This window comes from Oncorhynchus nerka, linkage group LG24 (genome assembly GCF_034236695.1).
Source record: "Oncorhynchus nerka isolate Pitt River linkage group LG24, Oner_Uvic_2.0, whole genome shotgun sequence".
Taxonomy (NCBI): domain Eukaryota; kingdom Metazoa; phylum Chordata; class Actinopteri; order Salmoniformes; family Salmonidae; genus Oncorhynchus; species Oncorhynchus nerka.
In genome coordinates, this window is record NC_088419.1 from 13,437,545 (window position 1) to 13,449,031 (window position 11,487).

Genomic DNA, 11,487 nt, shown 5'->3' on the forward strand with positions numbered 1-11,487 from the left:
AAACTTGTCCCAATACCTTTGGTCCCCTAAAATAGAGGAACTGTGTACAAAAATGCTGTAGTTTCACCCGATATGGATGAAAATAGCCTGAAATTAAAGCTGATAGTCTGCACATTAATCTCATAGTCATTGTATCATTTCAAATCCAAAGTGCTGGAAACAACAACAAATGTGTCACTGTCCCAATACTTTTGGAGCTCAATGTATTTCATGTAGACTAAATGCTTAATGCTGTACATACATGATTACAGTAGCTTTGGGCATAACTGAAGGTTAATCAGCGTTTGGAATGAATGAATTAACATGGCAATGTACATGACAATTACAATTCTTATTTAGTCATTCTCTGTTGATTTTCCCCAGGTTTGAGGATTTGTTGGTAATTGGAAGAGAGAACTTTTCAATGACAGCGTGCTGTGCATAAGTGAGGTGCGTTCTTCATTTCTAAGCCATCAGTAGCATTCACTTTGGTGCTGGGCTATAAACTAACCAATGGCGACTGAGGGGGACCAAGATGGACAGCGTCAGAAAAACGTTGTCTTGAAGAGGAAGTTGACCGGTCCACCCAGACTCCTCCTGGGCAAATCAAAATCCAACAACCAGAGAGGTGACAGGTCTGAGGCTCATTCTAAGAAGAGAAACAAAAGAGTGAACATCATCAATGGAAGTCAGATGGATTCCTCCATCAAACAGTCAAATATAGAAGCTGGAGAGACGGGATCATCACAACCTGTAGCCACTTCAGACGACATCTGTACAACCTCAAAAATAGATGAGGATCCAGCTTCATCTGAACTACCCACTGAGCCCTCAAGGTGGCGCTCCACCTCCGATGAGGATGAGACCAGTGAAGGCCAATTGGAAGGACACAGTAAGACGAGGAAATCAACAAAGCATGGCTGGAGAAGGTTATTTTCCCCGGCTCTCATTTGCGTCAGAAGACAAAGGAAGAAGTACGCTGCAAAAACTTCAATCCAGGGTGGTGACCAGGGAGTTGTACAAGCTGAGAGACTAACTCACACTGAAACAAAATCAATGGGAGAAGACACCATCTCCTTGAGTGACAAGTGTGTTCGCGATGCTCCTGACATTGACAATGTCAAGAAAAGGAGGCGCAGGTTTACCATCCGGACGTGGCCGACCTTCAAGAGGCTCTTGACAGTGTCTTACATCCGCGGCCAAAGGCCAAAACAGGGAAATGTTGTACAGGTGGTCTCTGAAGACGTCCAACAACCGTCAGTGACCTTCAGGAAGACATTTCAGCATTTTTTGATGTGTGGAAGAAGGGCACCTTCAGCTGTGATCCCTCTGGAAGACAAGGACACCCAGGACACTGGAGACAAGGACAACCAGGACACTGGAGACAAGGACACCCAGGACACTGGAGACAAGGACAACCTGGACACTGGAGACAAGGACAACCAGGACACTGGAGACAAGGACAACCAGGACACTGGAGACAAGGAGACTGAGGTGGAACCAATGGGGACACAAGACAGGGGACAACAGTGCACATCTGACATCCAGGGGGTTGAACTTCTGGAAAAGGGGGCTGAGGTTAGAGGACAATGTACAGAGAGAGTGACAGTGTGTGCCGAAGTGAGTGCCCTGCAGCCCGAGAACGAATGCCCAACAGACACCCCAACGAGCCCAGAGTCCCTACTAGTGAGTCCCATCCCGACAAGAGTAGTAAGACCAGAGGTAGATACAGAATACACAGAGACCAGTCCAATGGGTGATTCAAAGGAAACAGGGATATTGGAACCTAAGACTTCTTTCAAAACTAAGTTATGGGAAACTGAGACTTCTACCAAAACTGGCACAGACTCAATCCTCAGTGAAGTCATCAATGTTACCATGGTTGCTAACGAGATGCAAGGAGATGAACTGGATCATATCCAGTGTTTAGAGAAGGACAAGGTCATTGAGTCAGACTGTGCGATAATCAATACACTCAACAGCGTTGCCATGGACACTAATGAGTATCCCTCAGACTCAAATCAGATAATTTCTTCAGAGAATGCTGCTGAGGACTCTGCTGATGCATCTGAGGAGAATGACACACTCTGCATGATCACGGTAGATAACATTGTGCAAAATGGCCCGCCCTTGACCAACATCAGCATCACCCCCGTTGCTGACTCGGATCAGGATGTGTCCGACCAGGATGGCCATGAGGTGGGGGATGAAAGAGGCAAGAGTGGCCTCCTGACGGAGGATGACCAGGACTTGTTGTATGGAGAGAACCTGTTAGTGCAGACGGCTCGCTTCTTGGTCCAGGCAGTCATGAGCGCTGCCATGGAGCAGCTCTCAATGGAACAGAGAGGCACTCCCACCACAGTCCACAGGGAGGCGCAAGGGAGTCGAGATCACGCTTGACACCCCCTTCCGGCTTGTTGTGAACACGTATGTATGACCCCATTTGGATCAGCCGAGTTGCGTTCATTACGGCACACAGCGGAAAAAGTTTTAAAACATTTTGCAACAGAAAATGGAAATTATAGTTTCTTATTGAACCAGTAGTTTCTGTTTCAATCCGTTTTCTTCCGTTTTGTGTCTAATGAACACGAACCAGGATTATTGAGAAAATATATATTTTTAAATTAGACAAATATACATCTGTAAACCACTTTTAAAGCTTTGTTGTTTACAACTTGTTGTTAACAAACCAAACTGCTGCTGTTCATATAAATTTAAACCAGAGAACCGTATTGACACAATACATTTTTACAATATATTCTCTTATATTGTACAAGTGGTGGCACTCAATTTTCACAATTACCATCACAAACATTTTAACTGTTCAGTGTGACTGTGTGTTTTGAAAATGATGGAACTAAGGGCTCTATTCAATCAATATCGCAGAAAATCAGCGTTACTGCGTGATTGAATTTTCAAGGCAATGTTCCCGACTGCATTCTCAGTAAACTCTGCAAATGTCACCTCAATCGGAAATTACTTTCACATTTCTAGCGCACAATCTGTAGCTCTTCAGTGATACAAATTGAATATAGTCCTTATACCTCAATTACGGTTTATTTACCTATAGAACAGAAAGTCTCAGATTCTCAGATAAAGTTGATCTGTTCATCTGAATAAACTATAGTTCTTAAAAAGCTGAGATCCGCGATAGGGAAACAGCCACTGGCTACCCCAGGCGCATTTGTTTTTGTTTTTTGTTTTGAGCCAATGAGCAACCAGCATCGTGATACATTACTCTGCTGTTCTATCGTGCAATGACGTGTAACGATGTCAGAGGGGAAAAAACAGTGCTGGTTGTTGATGTGACGTCTTCGTTGTTGTAATGTCGCAAATGGTCACGGCAGTTTCACCGCTACCGATTCCAATTTTAATGAATCAAACATTTGATGATGTATTTAAGATATGGTGATTATTTCACACGATGAAAGTCTTAGGCTCTTATTGACTAGTGTCTTGCCCTCTGGTTGCTGTTTAATAGATGTTTAAGTATACATTGCTCAGTTAAAAAGCTTTCTCTCTTATGTGTATAGAGACTATACAACGCTTAACGTTACACCTGTAACTTGTCATAAGAAAATATTAGGTACCCTAGTCCGAATCAAACTCTGTGCTGTCGTTTTTCTGTGTGAATGTCATTCTGTCATGGGAAAATAATGATTACACAGTTTGACACCTGGTGTACCTGGATAAATACAATCTAGTCTCCAGGTGGCTATTTGTTGTCATTCTGTCATCATTGCTTGACCTCCTTGACTTCAGAGGAGATTTTGCAGTATTTGGAAACAAGACCAGCAAACATCTGTCTTGATGCAACACAACATTCAATACATGGAGGCTTGCTGGTTTCCCAAATGCCTCTTTTAGAGGTGGGGGACTGTGAGGCAAACAGCAATGACATCATTAGAAGTGGATACCAGGCTCTCGTAACCAAAACAATGTGCCATCCAATGATATGAGCCAATTCTCTGGTCTGACCATGAGCGGTATGTCCTGTATGTGTGATCACCCCCTGAGATCTGGCTACGGAGGCAATCACTTCAGAGGAGTGAAGGGTGTTGACACTCTTTTAATGTGACGGGTGAGGATTGATTCAATTGTGAAGAGAAAAATTGGCCTTTTTTAATTGAGTTATGTGAGTAATATCTGGTTGATTTGTTGTTGTTTTATGTTAAGTGTGTATAACGTGCTGGTGGATATTTATTTAGCAATATAACTATATTTTCTGTTTGAAAACTGTCACCAATTAAATGATCGGACAGACATGCATAATCTCACTCCCTGATCGACCTATTTTTAGCTGCAACATGTGAAAATGATCTTCCCCAGTGAAGTCGGCAGTGCGTTTCTATAGCGATAGAGCCATCTTATATTTAATTATAACCGACCAATCATCAAGAAACTACCCATTTGAACCATTACAGTTCTGTTTAGTTTCTCAGTTTCTTCTCATCATGCTTCTTCTCTGTTAATTAAGGCACAATAATAGTTTGCCATTTGATTGGGAGGGTGGGGTACTACTTATTGTTCTTACAGCCTCAGCTTAATCTTACTTCATGGCAGATTGTAACAATGTATTTTTGGACATTTTGTTATTATCACAAGTAAGAGTTTGATGGGTTCCAGCACTATCTGTCCTATATTAAATCAGAATATACCTAACCTAGTGGTTGAGAGAGAATTGTGCTGTCTCAGAGCCATCTGTCAATTTTAATATTTTAATGTTGAGCTCCAGAGGGATACATAAAACATTCTGTGTAGCTGTTCCATTAACCTGCTTCACTCAGAGGACCATGGCCACATCCCAATTCTCCACCCTTTTCCAGAAGTGTGTACTTGCACACTCCCCATAATGGATTTAAAAGCAAATGATTGGTGTAAGCATTGGCTTGGAGGGAGTTTCCACCTTTGTTAAATCCATGTCGGGAATGTGTGCAAGTGCACACTTGTGGAAAAGGGTGGAGAATGAAAATTGTGACACAGACGAATAAGCACGGGGTAGAAGAGAGGCCTGATTGGTACCTTTTGGGGATGAGTCCTTCAGCTCTTAAGTGGCCTCTGGTGGTAAGAAGTTGTTACTACAAGAATAGGGAACATAAAGCCTGGTTCAAGAAATGCTGCTGTTCTTGCTTACTCATTTGCAGTCCTTGTCTAACGAAGTTTGGCATGACAATGAGTGACAAGGAGTCAGCATGATATAACACAAACAGACTTGCACTCAGGTTAGGGAACATACTAGGTGTGCTCTATAAATTGAGCTGTGTTGAGATTCTCCACCCTTCTCTAAGTGTGTCCTACTTTCTCTGTCCACTGTCCCCTTTAAAAACATTGTATTGGTGTAATCATAGGCTGATTGAAGTTACCACTGTAAATCTGGCTTTTACTTCCATGAGGGTGAGTGAATGTGTTTTTACACATTTTGTGGATGAGGGACATGGGACTAAAGCAATGGAGGCTGCTGAGGGGAGGACGGCTCATAATAATGTCTGGAACGGAGTGAATGGAATGACAAACATTGAACATTGAAACTATGTGTTTGATACCATTCCACCTATACCACTCCAGCTATTACCATGAGCCCGTCCTCCTCAATTAAGGTGCCACCAACCTCCTGTGGACAACAGCCATTGTATTTAGACACTGGTGTGTGTGTAACATTTACCTCATCACAATTACATGCAGCATTAAACAAACAGAAATAGTGAGAGGGAAAGGAATTCTGGAAACAGATGTTCGGTTTGTAGAAACTAAACATTCCTATCAATGAGACGAGTTACATGAGACAATCTGTTAAAAATATATTTATTTACAAAACCTTTTCCATGTATGGAAAAGTGACACAGATTAAAGAAAGCATGAAACCACGACAAAGTGTATGACAAAGTGGAAAAGACATAGAGGAGTAGCCAACTGAAACATACCAGAGGTCACACACACCAACAGGATAGAATGGAAACAAACCCAGAAAGGTCCATTTGATAATCCTAGGTTTATACTGTCTATCGCAGTACATACAGGTTCCTGGTTCAACATTACTAGATGCATTCTTCTACACACTCTGATAGCCATTGCCACATATCCGTCAAATATGAATCTACAATCGCACAATAATAAAGCTTTAGAGAACTATTTCAGTTCAGAGTATCTCTTTTAGTCACTTCTACTCTTGCCTGGCTACCCAGACTCTTTGCTCTGGCCAAACGCTACGCCACGCCCACAGACTTTAGTTTTTTTCTCCGCCCATGAGTCTGGATTTGAGTACCTCCCCAACCCTCCACCCTTTACCAAATGCGAACACTTTGTTTTGTACAATGCCCTTCATCACCAAAACCCTTCGTCTTTCAATGATGGCAGTCTCAGATTGAAGTATGTAGCTAATGACAGAGCAGCGGAAGAACTCAGTGTGAGTCGTCAGGCTACTTCTACTCATGTTAGCCTGTTATGAGCTAAAATAAGTCCTTCCTCTTAGTCTTGTCAAGGATTTAGTTTAAATTTGATTTAACTAGGCAAGTCAGTTAAGAACAAATTCTTATTTACAATGACAGCCTACCCCAGCCAAACCTGGATAACGCTGGGCCAATTGTGCGCCACCCTATGGGACTCCCAAACATGGCCGGATGTGCTACAGCCTGGATTTGAACCAGGGACTGTAGTGACACCTCTTGCAGTGCCTTAGACCGCTGTGCCACTCGGCAGCAGTACATTCAACAGGTTTCCTCTGTAGTTAAACACTGCTAAGGGTCGTATGTGTTAAACATCTCAAGAGGAGTGCTGATTTAGAATCCGTTTTGCCTTTCAGATCTAGAATGAATAAGACCTGATCCTAGATCAGCTCTCCTGTGACGCTTGAATACATCCCCAGGTTTTCCAGCTTTAAAGGTTTTGGGATGACACTTGTGGCTTTGTCTTCTTTTGCATACATTTCCATTTTCATAGTTAGTACACACTTACTGAAGGTGAATGAAGCTTTGCCAAGCAAATTCTCTGCTAATTATCAAGTTTGGGTATACTGTGCTCGTTTGTAAGTGCTAGTAAGTGCTAGTTTGTTGAGATTAAAGAAAGAAAAAGAGGAACACCAAGCCCCTGCTCATGATTTTGGAGGGAAATATTTAAATGTTCCAATATGTGTAATGATGTACTACCATACATCAATTGTGTACTGCAACATTGTGGGCGTAAGAATTTGTCCCTTGCAAATTCCTGTAACCCTGACAACCCTCCATAACAACAAGCCAGGCTCCATTTCAACAGCTACTTATTTCTGAGAGTGAGAGTTATTTTCTGAGAGTCAGAAAACAATGCAGATACATTTCCAATCAATATACCAGCTGGTAAAATATGACAACTGAGAGAGAGACAACACATTCCTCTTTTAAATACCATGTTCTATTCTATTCAACCGTTCACTGAATAAAATAACATACACTTTACACTGGATTCACATCACAGGGTTTCATCTAACCGACAGAGAGATGAGGGTATTGACAAAAGGACAGGATACAACCGGATCAGTGGAAAGATAATGACGAAAGGTAAGGAACGCAACTGAAACAGGGTCATGTTGAGTAGGAATCAAACTGAAGAAAACAAACTCAAACAGGGTGAAACAGGAGGTACTATCTGGAATCGTCCAATAAGAATCACTAAGTTTCGTTTCCCATTGCAAAAACGTTTTACTATTGTCGTGCCCTAATGAAGACGAACCAGCTGTGCACAGTCTGGTGAGTGCAGATGGGACAATGAAGATGTATTCGCAAAACACTTCTTATTACATATCTGTTATCCCCGGGTAACTGTAAGAGTATAACTTATGTCAATTACCTTGTAACAAGTATAAGTACATAGTTCTTACCAATTACCATTGTTAATCCAGTTTTCTAAGAAAACACTCAAAAAAAGAGAGGCTACTGCATAATCACACAAACAAGAGTTATCAAATTAGGTGGTGACTCCAACACCAACACCTATGTAAAATGGGAGTTGATGTACTTCTTTCATTTCTACAGTTTGTTTTCACTTTCATTCCACAGCGATGTTGTCCACGCTCTCCTGCGAGATCTCAGAGTCTAGCGAATAGCAGGAGCTGCCGTTGTCCTGAGCTTCCCTGTTTGCCTCCTCCGCCAGCGCTACTGTAGTGCTTGCCACCACCCCGCCGCCCTCCGGTGGCCCCTCGCAGAAGTGCCCAGAAGCGTGGATGAGCTGGCTGCAGAGGCGGCTGTAGCGATGGTAGCGCGACGGCTTGCCCGTGTGCGTGTGCGTGTACATGTGCTCCTGCAGCTGGCTCTTCTGGGTGAAGCGCAGGCTGCACACGGAGCAGGCGATCTTGCGCTTTCGTGTGTGACTGGTAGTGGAGGTGGTCATGGTGGCGGTGGGGGGTGTACTGGTGCCACCGGCTATACCCCCCCTGCTCCGCCTTAGCTCGGTGGCTAGCTCGTCAGCTAGGGCTTGGCTCTGTCTCAGGGCCTCCTCCAGGTAGCCTGCATCCTGCTGATCCTGGGGGCACCCCCGCTGCTGCTGCTGGTCCTCAGTGCCCACTGTGTCCCCTCCCCCGCCCTGGGAGAGGCCCTCCATTAGTCCGCTGGGGTCCAGGGTGCAAGTGGCGTGGCTGAACAGGTGCTCGCGGAGCCCCTCGGGGGACGAGCAGCGCTTGCCGCACCGGGGGCACAGCAGCGCATGGGGGCCATCCTTGAACAAGAGGCCCTGGCAGGGGTTGCCGCCCTGGGCCAAAGGAGACGTCGGGGACCCTCCCCCGCCTGGCACCTGATGGCACTCCTCTCCCTCTTCCTCCACCGTCTCCTGCTTGATGCGCGTTGAGATGTCTGAGTCGTCGCCGGAAGCCACAGATGAGACACCACGGAGGAGACCAGAGAAAGGCTGACAGCCTGATGAGGCGACGCCCTCCATCCCCACAGTCATCGAAAACTGGGTTGTGTGGGAGCGGCCTGCCCGAGTGGACGAACACCCGTCCTCGGGGCCGCCCCCTCCCCGGGCACCTGCACTACCTTTAGGGACCCCAGTACCCTCCTTGTTTGCTAACTGGGATGAAATCTGAATGCCGTACAGGTTGGACATGCGGACAAGGTCGGCGGTGGCGGCATCGGGCCCACCCTCACCAGGCTTACTGCACAGCTGGTAGGCATGGAGGAACTTGATGCCCTCCTGCAGGCGGCCCTGGTCCACCGGCTGCTTGGGGCCCATGCCCGTGTACATGATGTGGAGCAGGTAGCTGAAAACGTCTGGCTGGATGTCCGTGGGCTGGATCTTAATGCACTCACTATGAAGATGACGATAGACAGTGGGAGAGTATATTAGTTAAGACCTTCTCTCGTGCAGGACATTCAGGTAAAACAAACACACAAGTGCATTACCAGTCTCAATTATATTCTATTAATCTATTCTTGGAGCCAAAGAAACATGTGGTTAACAATCAGTACAATGTGAGACAACTTACACAACACCCCTTCTAATCCCCAATATCACTGAAACAACCTCTGATGGTCACTAGACCCTGTTACTGTAAAACAAGACCAAAAAATGATGGCCAACTATTTACTTGAAGGCACTTGCTATACACATAGGCACTCATTGGGTGGCAGTTAGCGTAGTGGTTAGAACGTTGGACTAGCAACCGAAAGGTTGCAAGATCAAGTCCCTGAGCTAGAAAGGTACAAATCTGTCGTTCTGCCCCTGAACAAGGCAGTTAAACCACTATTCCCGGGTAGGCCATCATTGAAAATAAGAATTTATTCTTAACCGACTTGCCTAGTTAAATAAAGGTCAAATTAAATAACACCCTTAGTGTGTCACAGAATGCAACAGTCATGCAGTATGCATCTAACCTTGACTGATGAATGAAGATCATCTTGAAGTAGTTGGAGAAGGCAGCAAGCACGGCCCGGTGGGCCTTGAAGTACACGTTGCCAATGGCGACTGTGCAGTCGCACAGGAAGCCAAACTCCCTCTGGACGTTGAGCTGCTGCAAGAGGAACAGGCTGTGGCTGGAAACGTCCATGATACCCCCCACTCCACCTCATGTCACACACATAAATATACGCACATAGTAATTCATAATATAAAAATTAGGTTCAGGAGAGGATATGTTGTGCAGACCTGGGTTAAAATAGTATTCACTTCCTTTCAAATAGTTTGGGGCGGAGTTTGCACTTCTGGGACTATTCAAATTGGTTCCATTGTGCCAGGTAAGCTCAATAAATATACACAAATACTATTGGAACCCAGGCCAGGTCTGATTGCTGTGCAAAGACAACATGTGATTCTATATGATCAAACTATTTTCTCAGCCTCTAGAACACACCGAAAATAAGTTCATAGAACGTCACACCTCTGAAGCATGCATTAAGGAATTTCTGAAAGTGCTGCTGAAACAATGGCGTACTCTGCTGGTCAAAAAACTGAAAGTAGCACCCCGCCCCCACCTAAAAAAAGACTATTGGCCAGATGTTGGCATCTGCGTAACTTTCTACCTGTTGACATCTTAGGTAATAAGAGTTTCACTTCCGGTGTGAAAAGATGAAACATTGAGGAACCGCAACCTAATAATTACTTTGACATAAAAACAGTTCATTTTATGTCGATGTATACTTACGGCAAGGTTATTACATTGTAACAGAGAGTGGGCCGATATAATATACCGTTACATTGTTGCAATAGATAGGGCATGTTTATATTGTAGCAAACCCTTTATTTAATTGTATCCATTTATGCTGACTACTTCAAAGCAGAAGGGACAATATGATGGACTGTCAGACATAGCAACGCATGCATTCTTGCAACCGCCACATATAAAGGGGTCAGCTTTCGAATGAAATATGCAAATAACCGAAAAATACCATCCTAAATGATGGTCAACATGCCAGTCCCCTATGTAGCCTACAACCCACAGGCGGTCTCAAAATATATTCGCCAGCTTGTTTCACTACAGCATCACATCGATTCGCACACGTCTGCGTTGTAGCCTATCAAGTGTTCCTGCCGACCGAATCAAGTGTTCCTTCTAGACAAAATCAACAACCGTGAACAGCCTCGATAACCCACACGGGCCCCAATGCATGCATTTGGATATCCCCTCCTATTTGCAAAACAAAGCAAATACGATAATCGGAAGTCTTTCTTACCACCTATTTGCGAAATATATATTAAATAAAGGTTTATATTTCGTACGTAGTCTATTTGTTGCCACAGAGAAATTCTCGCACGGTCTCGCGCGTCTTCCTATGTGATTGTCTCCTGAGGTTGTTATTCGTCACGTGACTGTACAGTAGCCTACTGTATATTTGCTGTTCTGTCATAAAAGGTGTGAACATTTTGTAAATACCGCGTGTAAAAAAACAAGTTGTTCAAATACCGTGTGTTTTACGTTCCCCTAAAACATATGTCGTTGGTTGACAAACACTGAAGTAAGGGTAACATTCTAAATACATTCTACAATTGACATTGACACGTTCAGTCAATTTAAGAGCGCCTGAAAGTTCTAATAACCAAGTAGTA

General features: G+C 44.2%; 1 protein-coding gene across 2 annotated transcripts; it reads right to left on the reverse strand.

Annotated features, from left to right (window-relative positions):
* Positions 1–5,764: 5,764 nt before the first annotated feature.
* LOC115107533 (zinc finger and BTB domain-containing protein 25-like) lies at positions 5,765–11,368 on the reverse strand. Of its 2 annotated transcripts, none has more exons than XM_029630920.2 (3): positions 11,115–11,368; positions 9,819–10,008; positions 5,765–9,253 (listed from the first exon to the last, which is right to left on the reverse strand). In XM_029630920.2, the coding sequence occupies exons 2-3, from the start codon at positions 9,989–9,991 to the stop codon at positions 7,999–8,001; spliced, it is 1,428 nt and encodes a 475-aa protein (XP_029486780.2). In that variant the 5' UTR covers positions 9,992–10,008; positions 11,115–11,368; the 3' UTR covers positions 5,765–7,998. The 2 variants fall into 2 exon arrangements, with proteins under 2 accessions (XP_029486780.2, XP_064864704.1); XM_065008632.1 differs by having other exon boundaries at positions 9,819–9,955; positions 11,115–11,366.
* Between the last annotated feature and the right edge of the window lie 119 nt (positions 11,369–11,487).

Bases quoted from the DNA above. Each gene is read 5' to 3' on its own strand.
- LOC115107533 (XM_029630920.2), bottom strand. From the start codon at position 9,991: ATGGACGTTTCCAGCCACAGCCTGTTCCTCTTGCAGCAGCTCAACGTC. The intron at 9,254-9,818 runs GTTAGATGCATA...TCATCTTCATAG, and splicing joins ATCTTCATTCATCAGTCAAG to TGAGTGCATTAAGATCCAGC.